Below are 16,749 nucleotides of genomic sequence, written 5' to 3'. Positions count from 1 at the left end.
GCTTGATACAGTGTCAACAAACTTCGCTTCTGTTTTGCACGGTGTGCGTGTTGACGTGGGAACAACAGCCAAGACCCGTTCACGTCGCCGATGCCTTGGGCATTTTAGGTATTGACGGGTCAAATCCATTGAATATTTCCGTCTCAAGCTCATTTTTTTTCTGTCTATTGAATGGAAGGCCTCATTTCCTTCCGTCGAAGCAGAAATACCACAACTCCATCATAAAACCTGCCGTCCAACGCCAGCACCAATGCATGCCATCTTTCCCAACCAGGGCGTATCAAAGCTCACTCATATGCGCATAACACCGTTAGAACCACTCTCGACCAGTCACATATCATTGCAAGCCGCCTAATCCTTCTCCAGGTCTTTGGGGCTAGGGTCGCCGATGCCGTCTTCGTTGATCGCGAACAGACAGTCGCTCTCGGGCAAGCATGGACTATCGTAGATCTTGGCGACACGTGTCTCGGCACGCCCCTTTCTTAAACTGATTCTTGTCGTGCTAGCGTGAGCAATAATGTTACCGCCGACTGGCTTCTTCGGGTCGGGGTTGAACATGGCACTAGGTCCGCCATCGACCTGAGCAACGACCTGGTTCGTGATGACGACAGCAATACCAAACTCGTCAGCGAGACGCTGTAGTGTACGCATGAACTTGGCAAGATGGGTCTGCCTCGAGGACAGTTCACCTCTGCCCAAGAAGTCGGTTCTGTAAAGTGCCGTAGCAGAGTCGACAATGAGTAGGGAGAACCGCGTCTCGCACATCATGGCGCCAGCCTGCTGGAGGAGCTGAAGCTGATGGTCAGAGTTATACGCACGCGCATAGGCGACGTTGTCCAGTACTTCCTCTCCGGAGAGACCAAATCGGTTGGCGACGGCAAGCAGACGAACAGGCCGGAACGTGCCCTCGGTGTCGATGTACAAGCACTTGCCCTCGCCACCCCCCATGTCGAAGGGTAACTGGCATGTCACCGCAAGCGTATGACAGATCTGACTCTTTCCCGTGCGAAACTCTCCAAAAAGCTCGGTCACTGACCCGGTCTCGATACCACCGGCAAGAAGGGTGTCGAGCTGTTTCGAGCCCGTTGTAATAGAGATGAGCTCACTGCGTCGTTGATGCATCTCAGTGGCGGTCGTGAAGCCCATCGGAACAAGTTTCGAGGCTGCACAAGGGGTAAGACAAGTTCAAGCAAATTGGAGTAGTCAGGCTTACCTTCGGCAAGGATCTTGGTAGCCTTCTGCTCGGAAATGCCCTTGATCTGCTCAAGCGTTCGGCGCGGGGTATACGCGACCGACTCTACCGTGTTGAAGCCTCCGTCGACCACCAGTTGAATATCACGCTTCGTCAAGCCTGCAACTCCCTAAAGGCGACGCCGCATCAGCATTTTCCGTGTTAAAAGGGGGGATTCGCAGGGATATTGTACCTCAAGTGCAGAGAGTGGCGTTGGCGCGCCGGGCCCCGTCCCGACGCCCTCGTCGCCATTGTGGCTTTCCTCGTATCCGTCCGGTTCGGCCATCACTCTTCCAGGTGTGAGAGACTGTGTTACTGTCTGATTTATACGTGAGGAACGACTGCGAGCCGTCAAGGGAGAAGTGGTGCATGCGAATAGGAGATTGTCGATGGGGGGAGGCGAGCGGACTCTTAAGACGCGTCGGCCAGGACCGTGGGGTGGCGATGGGCGGAGGAGAAAACACGCCAAGTCACGTGATGTAATTAAGCCTTTTGCTTGCCCCGCTGTGTGCCTGGAGTTAGCGTCGTCCTGCCAGGGCCCCCCGGCCTTTGCTTACAATTACAGAATCCATGTGGTTCATCTCGCGTCGGTAAATACCAAAGCGGAACGAACTTGTATTACTGATATGCGCAAACCAGCAGGTTTTTGGTGAAATGAAGCTTCCTTTTCAGAAAATCTGGAGGCTTTTTTGTTTTTGTTTTTTAACCTCGACTTCGCCTAGCTTCATCAACTCTCCCCTCATGCCGGCTCGTCAGGCAGGCGCAGGTTTGTAAACTTGAGGCAGCTTTCTTTTTCCGACTTACAAAGCACCACCGACTTCTTCGGGGGGCTCGGAATTTCAGCTCAGCATCTCTTGGTGTATTGCAATCACACGGGGAAATAAACAGAAAGCAGTGTGAAGAATGATTGATTAATTGGCTAGCTACAAACACAAAGGAACTGGGACCCCAAGATATTTCAACTTAGCATCGCAATGCGAAAAGAGAAAGAAACGCGGTACATTTGGCCATGCAGAAATAGAATCGTAAATGATGCTTCCTCCTCGAAGCGCAGTTCCCTTTCGTCGTCTCGCCGATGTTGTTACATTTGCTCATTGTGTGGTCATAACATTATCGTGGTGGTTGTCAGCCGCGTACGTGCGGTTGGTTTAGTTGACTTGGATGCGGCGGGTCTCATGCTTGGGCGCCTTGGGGACGCGAATCGAGAGGATGCCGTCCTTGAAGCTCGCCGAGACGGAGTCCTGCGAAATCTGGCCGGGGAAGTTGAAGACGCGGCTGAACTCGCCGACACTGCGCTCCGAGACCCAGTACTTGGCGTTGTCGACCGGCTCCTTCTTGCCGGACTTCTCGACGGAGTTGTTCTTGTTACCGTCTTGCTCATTCTCGTCTTCGACGGTGGGCTGACGGGACTTCTCATTGCCTTCAGTGATGGCGCCGCTCATCTCGGTACCGTTGCCCTGGAGGAATCCCGCGGGCGGAGTGCCGGCGGTGTACGATCTCTCGACACGGCCGCGGATGTGGAGGGTGTGAGGGTCGGTAAACTCGATTGAGACATCGTTCTTGTTCATGCCCGGGAGCTCGCCATACAGCTCGTACGCGTCCTCAACTTCGCGAACATCGAACTTCGGCTGGAAGTTGGGAACGTGGTTGCGGTGGGTGCCGCGGGCGCCGCCGTTGCTGCCCGAACCGCCGGTGCGGGAGTAGTTGTCAAAGTCCTCGAGAAGGCGGAAGAGAGGGGTGAAGGAAGCGTCGGAGGGGGTGTTGTAGAAGTTGCGAGGGAAGAAAGCCATTTTGACGTTGTTTGGTAGGAGGTTATAGTGTATAAGTGGTTGTGTCGTGATTTTTTAGATGTAGGTGAAGAGTTCGCAAGAGAGATGTGTGTTTTGAAGTGTTGAGCGATGCTGGATTGCTTTTCTTGTTGTCTTTGTTTGTTTTGATCTGGTGAGGAAAGAAAGGCCTTGACGAGAGGGCATCAAGACGGTCGATTTATACACTGAGAGCCGGTACTGATGTGACTTCCTCAGAGCTTAGGAATCATCTCTGATGGGTCCAAGAAGAGGGTGCGAGGTGCTTCGAGAAACACCCCGTACATTACGGAAGTAACGCCACCAGTCTGGAGACTGGTTCTAGAGCGATCTTGGCAGGCAGGTGCGTTGGTGATGAAGCCGTCGCGATGCTTCTAGGAGCTTCGGGGCTCAGAAGTCGCTGGACGCTTCTAGCATCTTCCACTGTCACGACACCAGCAACGGCCGTCTCTTACCAGTAGACCAAACGCATACGCTTACAGGAAGCATTTGGAAACTCTAGTCCAGCGTCACTGCATCAAACCCGGCCACAAGATTCGATCCTCGCATCATTTTGACATCACTAAAGCATCCCATGACATGACCTTCGAATACCATCGAAGAGCTTTACATGGCCAAAGCCTTTTTTGGACGGGCATGTTCTCCTTCCATTCTCGCTCGCTTGATTTTTAGAGTTCCGGGCCCCGAACAGGGGTCGAAGGTGCCCCCGCAACCACTGAAGCGACGCAATTCGCTCGTCCAGCCAATTGAGCTCCTACCCCGGCGGCGACAAATGGATGGTCCGTGTCCTTTCCAACCGCCCCACTAGCCCGGCCGGCTTTCCAGAGAGTCCTCTGCTGCGCCTCCCCTTGAAATCCAATGGCCAGGTCTAGGCGCTTTGGTTTCGGCACCTAACACCACTCTCCCCCTCAATCAACCTCCTTATCTCCCTATAGCATGTTTACTCCATTTGCAAACGTGTTTACGATGTCCATGTCTCATGCACGCGTCTGCATCGAGAAAGCAAGGGGCGGAGAAGTGTCCGCCACGGGTTCAGCAATCTGGGTCTCCCAAGCGGACTTCCTATCGTCGACCTCAGGAGGTTTCGCTTCGCGGAAGACGGGCAGGGGACGGGAGACCTCGCTGCGAAGTGAAAATAGGCCCCTTCCTGGGTAATCAGTTTGACGGCTACGGCCAATAAAATGGAGACCCAAATGCACCATAGGGTCTTTGAGGGATTTCTAATCTTGCCTGCCGCTCGAATGGGGAACCAGTACTCCGTACAGCATGCTCGGTACCATTGCGGTGTAAAGACGATACGATGCACCCTTGCGCTCGGCTCCTCATGGTTACACGCCGCTTTTCCAGTCAGTTCTCTTCACAGCAGATGGCTCTCTGGAACAATGCCACTATCCAAAGATGCCAATAAGTTTGGTTTTCGTTTCCATGTCTCTTCACCTGCGATAACAACCCACAGTTAAGCCTGTAAATCAATGAGCAACGTGCCGTTACCGCAGCGAAACCGCCCGTGCAACGCCTTGCCCCGGATCATTTAAGGTTCAGAGCTGAGCTGTGATCATCCAGGTTCTTCCCTTCCGAGGGTCAAGCCACAGTAGTGGAGGTCGCCACAGCAAAGGTGCCACAGTTGATCGACGACATGCCTTGAACTCGCGGTTCGCAATAGAGGCGCCTGATTCAACTGATTCCCAAACGTCTTCGCCTGTATCAGCAGGTCTGTGTAAAGACTGGCTGGCAAGTCCGGAACCGGTAGAAAACACGCGCTAAGCCAAACAATGTCACCGCACTTTCGTATCATGAAAGGTGTTGATGGAACTCTCACACAGAATTACAGTCAGATTAGGTACAGTGAGAACCAATGTCCAGATAGCCATATATGAGTATCGATTGCCATGGCCCGTACGCGCCCATTGTCCAAGTAATGTGAACAACCCTTTCTCAACCTTCAAGAGCCGAACCCAGATGAACCTGATGACCAGACCAGGGGGAAATGCTTCAGAGTCGTATCACTCTCATAATGATTTTGTCTTGATTCGGCTCATTGCTGGTACTGTGGCCTCATGGGGGGGTAGCCTGCAATCATGGCCATACCGGGGCGCATGGCAGCCGGCCCAGACCCAGGCCCGGGACTCTGCACCCTATTGAAGAGTCCAATCAACCTCCTCCCAACTGATGGCTCCAGCTCCGTACCGTCTCTGGCAATCTTGACTTCCCGGTTCGAGTTCCAAGGGTTTCTCAGCCCTCTAGTTCGGTAAAAGGGCAGGCGTGCGGTCGACAGCCATTCGAGCTTGAACGGCTTACCCCAAGCCTTCGTGGTGCCATCCACTTCCTGGTTCCCGCTCTTCCGGCTGCTCACGTCGCTCTGGTCCACTTCGTTCTCCTCCTCTTCATCCCCGCTGTCTCCCTCCTCGCGTTCTGCTTCCCAGAAGATTGTTCCTCTCGACGAATCGTCGATAATTCTGCCCTTGGGTGCAAATTCCGTGGGTTCAGTTGGGATCGCCTTGGGCAAATCAACATCGTCCACAGAGTGTGCCTTGGGAGCAAACTCGATCGCGGCATCCGGGTCCTCGTTGATCTGAGAAGTCATCCTAGCATATCCAAAGTATTCTCCCGATTTATTCGCAGAAAAGACAAGATACACGTTGTCAACCGCCTAGACATGTTAGCGAATGCTCCCAACTGGGAGAAACAGCACGCTTACATTGAAAGCAGAATTGAGGGTTTCTTCGTTGTGAGACTGGGTTGCCCAAATGCCTGTTCTGACACTGAGCTCCAAATCCTCCACGGTCAAACTCTTCAGGATGAAAAACTTGTCCTTCTGGGATACCGTCTCAACGGCGGTGGTAACTGGTTTGGCCACATTCGTTTCTGACGTTGCGTTTTCTGACGCGTTCTCCTTGTCTGCAAGCTGCGGCGTAGCATCGAGAGGAGTTTGCGACCCAGACGATGCTGCAGGACCAGTAGGTGCCGTTACACCAGTTGCGCCTTCGACGGTGCTCTTGCGCAGACGGCTGACTAGACGTACGGACTGGAACTTGGAGTCGTGTAATTTCTGCTGAGCCGTCATACAGGTGTGCTCGTCTTTGAAGTTTGCGAATGCGCAATTGCTCTTCGATATCAGGAATAGGGACTCGAGGCCGTTCGCTTCCTTACACACATGGTGAACTAGGTGCATCAAGTCGGTCTGGGGTGGGAGATTTCCGATCCAAATCGCGTGGCCTATTTATATTAACGATTGTATCCAAAGAAGCCGCGGCTTGCTTACCACTTTGACGCGGCTTTCGCGGCGGCCCTCGAACGATACCAGACCGGCCGTCATCCGTTTCTATACTTTCGGTTAGCAACAACTTGTTTTGTAGTACCCATGTGTAACTAACTAACCGCTGGGCTTGTGGATTGAAGGAACATGTGCGCTATTGAGGTCAACCCCGTTCGAAACTTGCGGCATGCCTCTTGGGTCGTTGTGTGCCACATTCCCTCCCATGTACTGCGCGGACACCATCGAGTTCGGGATAGCCTGACCCTGAGCATAGTGGCCGGCCGGAGAATAGTAGTATCCTTGGGGTATGTGACCGCTTTGTGGGTGGTTCATAATCATCTGGTTCGGGTAGTATCCCATGTTCGGTCGAGTTGCTTGCTGGTTCGGGGAAAGCTGATTGGCATAGTAGTGCTGCATTTGCGGATGTTGTGGCATGTAGTAGTGCGGATTCCCCATCGGCATCGCGGCTTGGCCAGGGTACTGGGGGGCCATCTGAGGCATCTGCGGCATCATAGACGGCGAGGATGTTGCGGGGCTGAACCGCTGCTGCTGATGCTGTTGTTGGCCGCCGGGCGCGTAGGGATTGTGTCTCATGGCAGCTTGTGGCAGCGCGTTCACCATGCTGCTCATGTTGAAAGCGCCGGGGCGGCCGGTTGCAGGTTGCTGTGCCATGTCCAGTTGGGAGGAGAAGGCATGCTGCTGTGGGGGGGCGTACTGCTGGTGCTGCGCATAGGGGATACCTTGAGCCTCCATCCCTGGTTTTTCGTCAAGGTAAAGCGACGAGACACCTACAGCGTTCGAACCTTGACGAGAATCCACGATAGGATACTCAGGAGCACCGGAGGGGGATTGAACATCTCCCATTGGTAACGTGGTTGAGTGACCTTGGGTCGGAGTTTATGCCGTCCACAAACTGTCAAAGAGGAGTTAGCAAGAAAAGCTTCTGAAACCGGTAGTCGGAACCAACGGCGCCAGAAACAGGCCCGTCTGTTTGTTTATACCTTTGGCGAAGCACTAGTCCAAGCCTCAATAGTTCTGAATTGACAAGCTCCAGCAGAGCAAGCCCGGACAGCAAGGGAATGACGGATGGAGTAGAATATGACGGGTGTGTGATTCTAGGCGCCACAGAGAGATTGAGCTATTTGCTGCGCAGGATCGAATGCCCACGTTGTGGCCAATGTGGCTAGTTTGCACAGCCTTTGGAAAGGGGGGTTCCTCTGGCAAGTCACACTTCCGAGCGCCCCAGGGTATATGTGGCAGCTAACCCTGCTCTGATGAAGACCGTAATGCGTGTGCTCAATGAAATTCCTGTAAGGCGATCAGCTCGTCTGGGCGTCCAATACGAATGCAGAGAAGAGCCCGAAGCAGGGGAGCGTAGCCTCTCTAGCTAGTACCGGAGTGAAGGGGGACCTGCCAAAGAGGACGGGACGAAGGGACGAGACGCGAGGGGCCAGATTAGGGAACTCCAGGCATGCATATCGCGTGGAGAGGCGCGGCTTCAGTGTGGTACAGTCGCCACTAAAGGATGGCTGTCTCTTACCTGAACTTCGGGGACCGAGGCAGGGGTTGCTGCTCCAGGCTGCCAAAGTGGACTGGAAGGTCTAGACTTTGTGGAACGCTACTCGGACGCAGCCAGAACGATCGAGAGGTAGAAGATTCTTGAGTAAGATGGAGGATGCTAGCTGGGCGCCTGTCCGAGTGTTGTTGAGAGCAAGGGCAGATGAGGCAACGGGAGGCCAAGAAAGAAAGAATAGCGACGCCAGAGCAGATCGAGTGATGAAACTCTGCCGGTGGAGTGACAAGTTGGCTTAAGCGAGTGAGCGCTCGGCGAAGGCTCCAGGTATGACCCGTTAGAGTTGCTGCTGCTGCTGCTGCCGCCGCCGCGTGTTTGAGTGACCAAGGCAACACAAATATCTTGTTTGGTCGTCGAACGTCCAATGATACTTATGGGGGAAGAAGAGCAAGACCCAACATGAGACCCGGAAAGCAGAGAGAGGATGGGACAAAACCGCAGGGCAGAGAAAATATCGAGTCGCCGGCGAGACGGTGGCCAAACTCCCAAGGAGAGTAAGGTCTTACGAAGGTCTTACGAAGGCGAGTAGGTATGGGTCTTCCGGAAAGCCCAGTCTATTCCTGAGCAATACCGGGGCTCTGGGTAAGAGACGACGACGACGGGGTTCTGATGCGGTCGAGAGTACCGTTCAAGTATTTGTGGGATGCTCAAAGGGAAGACAGCACGGACTAGTGCCGATGTCGAAGCCGGAGGAGCTGCTAGAGGAAAAGCAAAGGCGAGCCCGGAGGAACTGACAGTTGATCGGGTTGAAAACAAGTCTGGCATGCAGGCGCTAAACGGTCGGATGCTCTGCCCTGTCTCCAGTGTCACAGTGGGATACCTACGCCGTCCGGGAAAGAGGCGAGTATATGGCAGGCAGTGTAGAATACCGGCATAGGTACACCGAGCTGTTGGAAGAGAAAAGACAAGACGATACGAGACTGGGGTGACTGGCAAGGCGAGATGGGAACGGCTGGGCCAGGCGATGGGTTAAGTGGCGTTCAGGAAGGCGTGGGCTTAGAAGGTCCGAGGTGTAAGTGTGGAAGTCAGCACGGAGACGAAAGCCCTGCAGCCGAAGAGCTTCTTGGTCAGTTTGGGCAAGGGATGTACAGTAGGAAGCCCAGTTCAGCCCAGATGGAATGGGGTCCAGGGACAGCTGGAAGAAGGAGGGGGGGTGATGGTAGAAGAGGCGGACTTGGGGACCAGCGGGTAAGGGGGACACCCTGGACGTGGGAACGAACTGATGTGCATGGCCGGGTGCCCGTCCTGGAACATACAGCAGCAAATTGGATGAAGAAAGGATGGGATTTTTTCTTCTTCGATTCTTGGCTGCCGCTCCGGGATGTGCAAGGGACACAAATTTGGTCGGATGGCCCTCACACTTGTCCGGGCTACGAGGCAAATCCCTCGAGGCAGCATGGGTCTTGGAAAACAAGGATGGAAGAACAAGTGTATCCGTACAGTATAGATGAATACAGGGAATCGGACGATGTGTACGGACAGTAGCTTAGGTAGAGAAGAGGTTGTAAGGAGACAGCATCGAGAAGTGTGAAGGCATCTGTGGGCAAGAAAGCCCATCCCCCCTTCTCAGCTTCCAAGGCCAGGACGAGGTCAATGACTTGGCGCCGGCGATGGCAGGCGAACGACAGAGCAAAAAAGTGAGACGACGTATCCATAGACTGAGCGAGTGGAGGACCATTTGCCACTTGACCCGCTGGACCGTTCCCACCGTCAGGATGGAGGTATCCCGGTTGGGGTGTGAGAAAGAGAGAGAGAGAGAGAGAGAGAGAGAGAGAGAGAGAGAGAGAGTGTGTGTGTGTGTGTGCGTGTGTTCGAGTGTACACTACCACTACTTCCCTCTGGTGCTCGACTCTGTGTCCAAGCGAAAGCCAAAGTGCGAGAGACGAGACATGGGCCGCGCTTGCTTGCCCACTCGTTCGATCTGGCTCCGTCTTGTTAGTTCCGTGTCCTGGCCCACATCGGTCTTGGGGTTCATCTCCAATCAACCCGACTCGCCTTCGGTACGTACCTACAGTGCACCAGTAGTACCTACCTAGGTAGGTGCTTGGCCTTCGCAGGCAATGGTACCCACAAGGCTTCCTTCCATGTTGTTTATCACTGCCATTAGAACCTTGCCCTTATTCTCTCTGTTGTCACTATGACTGTTATTTCCGGGTTGCTTGACGAAAAGGATCGCCACCCTCAAGTCACAAACGCCTTGTCCAGCGGACGCATGCCGGGAACTGTGGACGTAGGTAGTCAAGGAAGGTGTAGGTACACTGTAGTGCACAGTACGCCCAGCGCCAGACTCCGAGACCCTTCAACGGATCATCGTTTGCCTTTCTCGTTGCTTTTTCTCATCGCTTTTCGATTGGGCTTTAGGGTACTGCCGTACAGCCGCATCGCATGACCCTGAGGCACGGCAATGTTGGCCAAAAGCTAGAGACTCTGGAGGCGGCTATGCGCTTCCAAAGCCAATCATTATAACGAAGCCAAGTCTTACCCGGCGGTCGCTGGAAGGGGTTGTTGAAGGCTATGTAGCTGGCAGAGTGTACGAACGCTCAAGTCGGCAGCAAAGCTTGTCACTCTGGCTACGCCAAGTTAGGTATGTGGGAAGCCCCATGTCTCTCTTTTTCATCCACCAGCACGACACCCTCGATTGCTCGCTGCGCTCTTCAGCCCCCCCCCTTGAAGTCATGACGTGTTGGAAAATGCCAGCCCAACTAGGCGGGGATGACTGGTTGGCGACTATTCCGGGTTGACGCTCGCCAAAGCCCTTCGTCCACCTTCTCAAATGCACCAAGACCCTAACCAGCCAAGATTGCCGACGGGTGCTAGTGGACCAACAGAACAACAACATGGGGTGCTCACCAGAGGAGAGGGCGGAGTCCGGGTTTCAATACTTGTTGCAGCTCATCTTGCAGCTCATCTTGCTGTACTGTTAATGTGCATCATCCGAAGAAGGTCCAATGCCGAATATCCTCCACTAGTGTGGACGGATACTCCCAGGACTGCGGTCACGTCTGAAGTGATATAGAGATTCAGTTTGCAGCGCGGCCTGGACTGGCAGTCAGCCGCATGTGCGAAGGCGAGCTAGGCATGTATCCGTGTTGTGCGGGGAGCCCGACGGTCTAGACTCATCTCCCCTAACCCAGAGCCTGTGTAGTGTAGCACGTAGGTAGCATAGGTACCTGGGAAATCTCTGGACAACAGAGGCCTGTCGGAAGTCTTCAGACCAGAGGCGGCCCCCGAAAAATGTTCCTCGCCCGCGCATATCGTAGGAGCAGCCAGTCAGCAAAGAACGAATGCATCATGGAGGCTGGGGGAGTTGGGGTCGAGGCGAGGCGTTGGAGTTGGAGGAGAGGAGGAATCGTGCGAGGGAACTAACTGACATGGATTGACTCGAGGACGGGAAGACGCAGGGAGGAAATCGGGTTGCGGACAGGGGGGCGGCGATTCCTCCGCCGACCAGCCAGTGGACGTACCTGCACAATTCAATCGCGACTGCAGCGTGGGGCCAACGGGCGGGCGGGCGGGCCACTATCTAGATTGTTCACCATCACTCGTCAGCACCCATTGTCCCTGTCCTGTCCTGTCGCCGGTTGGAGACGCCGACCAGGAAAATGGGCAGGCGCCGGACACCACAAGCATATCTGTCTTCCACAGTGGGTAACCGGACCATCATGCCTGACAGGGTGAAAAGTGACTGTACCCACACTGTTCCACGCATCGAGGACTCTCCCAAACTGGTGTCTCCAACCGGCAGGCGATAAGTCCTCGTTATGGTGTTCGGGTATCTACTACTATGTAGGTATCGGACATGATGTTTGTACAGTGTTTATTTAACTGTGTTAGCGTGTCGTTGTGGATACCTACGCGACCTTGCCCCATCCCCTCCTCAATCCCCCGAAAATTTCTCGTAGCCACACATCGTTCCAACCTGGGCGCACCAAATTTTGACGACATGTCCAACATGGGATTCTCCAAACTTTTCGATTTTTTTTCTCTCTCTTCCAAACCCCACTTATGTGGCGGATCCCCCGTACTGAGTCTTGGGCGACCCCTGCCTTGGTCTATCCTGGTCCCTTCCTTCGCGCCTCGCTGGTGAGTCCTGGCCTCGAAATAGCATTTCTTATCCCGCAAGTACCCCGAATGCTCGTGGCAAAAGGGGCATCACTGGCCCCAAGAAGCTTCTTCCTCGCATCTAATCGTCCAATCGACTGGTTTCGTCCCGACTCTTCATACACAAGTACCAGAGCACTTTCAGGATTCAAACACCGACCGAGCTCTGCATCTGACAGAAGACCCTTATCAATCATTAATCCAGTACAAGCTTCGGACTTAGGTAATCAGACGTGTTGCTTCTGATGCAGTACGTATCTACGTACAGATACCTGCCTATCTACCGACATGTATTGACCGGATCTTTTGCTCCGGAACAAGTACCCACGTAGGTACTTACAAGTGCACCTCGGGCAGCTATCCTAGAACACAACCATTAAACTGGAAGGTTGAGCTGGAGGCTTTGCCCCAGAAGCCTGGGACCGCGCTCGAGACGGAAATGAACAAGCCACAGGAGCATGTATCCATATCCGGGGCAGCCAGGTCAAGAATCCCGAGCGTTCGATACGTACAGGTACGTTCCTACTTACCTGGGTAGGTATCCGTAGTGTACTCTGGTATCCGGCCGAAGTTTTTTTACCGCTGTTAGGCATCTAAAGCTTACCCCCCTACTACAGAATTTCTCTATAGGTGAATATCCCACCTCTGTCATGATGTCGGCTATGGGGGGTAACATTATAGGGGCAAAAAACCTATCCCTGCCACCCTGTCGGTCAATATGCTCGCCTCATTGTGTCCGTCCCTGTACGACCGTAAGAGGTATCCGGGGTGACAAAGAAGATGGCAGCCTTTCCTTACCATCACTACATGAAAACCGGCCATCTTTTTTGTTACCCGGGTGCAGAGGGACCGCTTTGCAGATGATGCTCGCCACAGGCAACCAGGGGCACGCTCACTACAGCTGACCGACGCAGATCTTTAACCATATCGGCACCGCGATCATCGTCGCATCCTCCTACAGTCGTCAAAACTTCCACATACCTGTGCGACCTTGCGAGGGACCGCTTTGTATCTGTACCTCCGTCATGACTTTCGCATCATGATCTAAAGTGAGATCATCCAGGGTCAATGGAGAGAACAACGACCCTGCGCGGTTCAATCCAGGTTGCCAAGATGGGCAGTTGCAATGCCATCCTGGTAGACGGTGTAGACCCATGTTGCGGAGGTCACCAAGTCTACCCAACCGGCAGGCAGAGATTCTGGTGTGTGTACGGAGTATAGTGCACATTGCTAGTGTATAACCACCGTGCCACATCCTCTTCCAATCCATTCTCGGGCATCTAATGGTTCCCAGCTGCGGCGGAAACACTATTAACTACTTAACTAGTATCACCTCATTGCCTCGTCTAATTCAGGTTCACGAAGATTGAATAGGATTGGATTGTGTCATGCACAGCGTTCATAAGTATCCTTTCGGGTCGGCGCCTATGTATAATACGCTACCAAGGTAAACTACCTCGTTGTATCCGTACTCCTCAACCCCTTGGGCCGAACAACCCCGCTCCTGGTAGTTTATTCTTGGCGAGTTGGTGCACTAAGCAATACTTGATGCCACACTCAAATGCAATGGCCAGCAACCATGGCTTACAGGCAGGTCTGTGACGTCAAATTGACGTCTGGTTCGAGGAGAATCCGCTGGCAAGTAGCTTGTTCCCTTGTCGTCGAAACATCGCTTGGTCGCAAGCCGGGCCCCATTCTGCCTAGTACCTACACCGAACCCGCACGACTGCAAACGCCAGGGCTCCAGGTTAGGTTGGCCGTCCAAGCAAGAGGCAGAGAGGTCATGGGAGTTGGCAAGTTCCGTGCATCGAGTTGATACCCCGACCTGTTGTCGGCCGTGCACCACGGTGGCGACATATCAAAGTCTCGCTCTCCAAGAGCCCTACGCAATACCAGTCGCCAGGCTTTCCATGTCTGGAGACCTTGCACTATGGGATTTGCATGTCCAATCAGTACTGGCAGGTACGACACCAATCCATGCATGCATGCACTTCCAGCGGCATGTAAACTAACTATCAAACCATATGAGAAGTGCCCCTCAGCCACGTCTAGCCCGAGATGCGCAACCATTGTCCGCAAATCTCAACCCCTGGGGGGGGCATACGTAAGTCTTGGTTACGTATCTCAGTTACGGAAGGCACACCCGCTAACCTCCACCTTGACATGGCCGTCATGTCGGCTTCATCCTCTCAAGTGGCGCATGCCGACGTTTGAGATGCGCTCGTTTTCGAGAGGGCTCATATGGGACACATTGGAACGAACTCCTATACCGGTAGTGTAGGGCTCTTGTGCCACCAACAACATAATCGGCCTTGCCAGGGTTCAGCTCTTCAGGCCCCCCTCCACTATCGAGCGTGTACATACCCTCACACGCTCACTAGCTTTTCGGTAGTTTCTCTCTCTCTCTCTCTCTGCATTCGGGGTACGCCACCGGTGGCAAACAGACCACCTGTTTCATTCGTTACCGAGACATTCGGCGGTGTTGTGGCTTGGTGGGTATTCGAAGAGTAAGCTTTGACGATGATCATATCTCGAAACTTACTGGCGCACCGCGACGTCGCCTTTTATGAGGGCAAGCTTATGCGAGCTTTCCAAACAAGCTGTTCCGGCTGATGTTGTTACTTGCCTCTGTTCGCCTCTGGAACTCGTGGGTGCATGCAACACTTTTGGTGGCACGAATGGCTGTTGGATTGTGCAACTGTGGCAATGGCAGCCTTCACCAGCTGTTCCGGAAGGTCTCACCGATGTCCATGTTGCCGTGTTAGTGGTTGCCTCGTGTACGGATAGACGCGCAGGTCATCGTTCATGCTGCCAATGACACCAAAGATCGGTCGCCCTGGAAGACGGAAGCTCCGTCAGTGGTTTGTGGCCCACAACAGCCCCTCCATCTCCGACAGGTTCTTGGCCCGGCTCCCTCGGTCAAGTCTGCAGGGTGAAGACACATGCAAGTGGCAGGCACGCCACTCAAAGAGAATGCTATCGCAAGTTTGTTGCTGCCACCGCCGATCTCATGGACTCTTTCCAGACCCGAGCCCGATATATCGGTCGCGCGGCTCGATGCGGAGGACCACCGACGGCAACGCCCATTCGTTTACGAGGCGAACAAACCCGTGCCATGCGCCGCGCTGATCCGGGCCAACCCGTGGTCTGACAAGGAAGGCGGGCCGACACTGAGAAGCGTCCTGACTGTCGGACCGTCCAGCATCACCTGCGGCCCTGACGTGGTTCTGCACCACCGTCACGACCAAAGGGGAGATCCCCCGTCCGTTACGGCAATTTCGTCGCCAGAAGTGAACGGGGTGATGCACAAACGACGCGCAGCAGCATCTTAACGGGCAGGCTTTTGCCTCATCGCGGGGCTTCTTGACCGTGGTTATCGATTGTGTCTTACGTTGAGGGGCCTTATACCTCACCCCGTGTCAAGTGCCCCCCCCCCCCGAGAATGATAACCAGCTACCCGTTCTGCACACCGTACCCAATTCGTCTCTACCTTTTTGGTCAAAATGTCGGGGTTCGTCATGCATCGCGAAACATATAAAGGGCGGTTGGCATGATATCGTTCACCGATGCGCCGTGCAAGCCGTATGCGGTCGTTTCCCGCGGGCTACCTTGCATGGATGCATGCATGTCATTCGGAAGGCCATCGGGGCGAGCACTACCATCTCACCATAGCCTCTCAATAATATTGCTGCCTGTAAGTATTAGGTGGTGTTCTGATATCACATCACGGCCGGAGACTAGTTTGTCGTCTTGTAGCATTAATGAAACCATGAGGCCGGGGCGGTGGCGATGGATCAGATGAACAGGTGCCTCGTTGAAATTGCTACATGCCCTGTAATGTACAACGTTCCCACCCTAATCATGATATTGCCCGGCGGCCTTCTAATCCTTCTTCAAGGGGAGGAGAACCTCCTCGATACCATTCTTAGTAATGACCATCATCTGCAGATGGTCACCGACTTCAATATGTCTCTCGACCGCTCCGTCAAATGCATCCTTGACAAGGATCTCGGCCTCCTTGCGCTCCAAGGGAACGCGGGGGCGTTCCTGCAGCTCGTGTCCAACGCCGCTGCCCGGCACATACTGGTTCTTGAAGTTGACCTGGTTGTCGAGGAACGGTGTGATGAGACTGGCGGCGGCACCGCCTGCTCGGGACTGCTCCCTCTCGTAGCTGCCAACTGGGTCGTACGAGAAGACGGCACCAACGCCCTCCTCGTCGAGACCTCCGAGAATGGCATAGACGTAGTAGGGGAAAAAACGCTTCTGGTAAAGGATAGTAGAGAGGCGCTTTGCGCAGGCGGTGACGCTCATGGGCTTGCCATGGCGGTAGCGGTAGATCTTGCAGATGGTATCGAGGCGGTCCTTGAGAGCCTCGCCGTCGGCGGCGAAGCCGACCACAGAGAGCAGAATTGTCGCGTCTTCTTGTGTTGACGTGGTGCCGCCGATCTTGAAGACCTTGGGGGTGTATCTGGAGTTGATGCTGTAGCCCGAGGTGCTACGGGTGTCGCCGGCCATGATGGCGAAGTCGGCGCCGGCGATGGCTAGAGTCGAGCCGCCATTGTCAGTGTAGCTATGTTAGATGTCAGGTTAGCTGAAGAATACTGCGAGAGGGCCGCTCGATGAGTAGAGAGCTTCGTACGGGTTGAAGCGGTGCTGTCTGAACTCGCCGTTGGCCTTCTTGGGGGCCTCGGAGAAGGAATAGTTGGGCCCGTTCATCAGGGGATTTTGGCTGAACATAGCCATGGTTGCGGCTTATCTGTCAAGAGAAGAAGAAAAAGGATTA

At 54.1% G+C, this 16,749-nt stretch overlaps 4 protein-coding genes across 4 annotated transcripts; all 4 read right to left on the bottom strand.

Annotated features, from left to right (window-relative positions):
• Positions 1 to 351: 351 nt before the first annotated feature.
• Positions 352 to 1,517, bottom strand: GLRG_03897 (uncharacterized protein; the record flags this gene model as incomplete). The annotated part of the gene is made up of 3 exons (XM_008094582.1): positions 352 to 1,163; positions 1,214 to 1,361; positions 1,425 to 1,517. 3 exons carry the CDS (start codon positions 1,515 to 1,517, stop codon positions 352 to 354), a joined length of 1,053 nt encoding a protein of 350 aa, XP_008092773.1.
• Positions 1,518 to 2,379: 862 nt separating this feature from the next.
• GLRG_03896 (hsp20-like protein) lies at positions 2,380 to 3,021 on the bottom strand (the record flags this gene model as incomplete). Its single annotated transcript, XM_008094581.1, has 1 exon — positions 2,380 to 3,021. One exon carries the CDS (start codon positions 3,019 to 3,021, stop codon positions 2,380 to 2,382), a length of 642 nt encoding a protein of 213 aa, XP_008092772.1.
• Positions 3,022 to 5,071: 2,050 nt separating this feature from the next.
• Positions 5,072 to 7,156, bottom strand: GLRG_03895 (uncharacterized protein; the record flags this gene model as incomplete). The annotated part of the gene is made up of 4 exons (XM_008094580.1): positions 5,072 to 5,686; positions 5,735 to 6,252; positions 6,299 to 6,358; positions 6,415 to 7,156. 4 exons carry the CDS (start codon positions 7,154 to 7,156, stop codon positions 5,072 to 5,074), a joined length of 1,935 nt encoding a protein of 644 aa, XP_008092771.1.
• Positions 7,157 to 15,848: 8,692 nt separating this feature from the next.
• Positions 15,849 to 16,709, bottom strand: GLRG_03894 (proteasome A-type and B-type; the record flags this gene model as incomplete). The annotated part of the gene is made up of 2 exons (XM_008094579.1): positions 15,849 to 16,536; positions 16,606 to 16,709. The coding sequence occupies 2 exons, from the start codon at positions 16,707 to 16,709 to the stop codon at positions 15,849 to 15,851; spliced, it is 792 nt and encodes a 263-aa protein (XP_008092770.1).
• Between the last annotated feature and the right edge of the window lie 40 nt (positions 16,710 to 16,749).

This window comes from Colletotrichum graminicola (genome assembly GCF_000149035.1).
Source record: "Colletotrichum graminicola M1.001 genomic scaffold supercont1.12, whole genome shotgun sequence".
NCBI classification, from domain to species: domain Eukaryota; kingdom Fungi; phylum Ascomycota; class Sordariomycetes; order Glomerellales; family Glomerellaceae; genus Colletotrichum; species Colletotrichum graminicola.
Note: the sequence above shows the minus strand (reverse complement) of the source record. Positions and strands in the feature narration are given on the sequence as shown.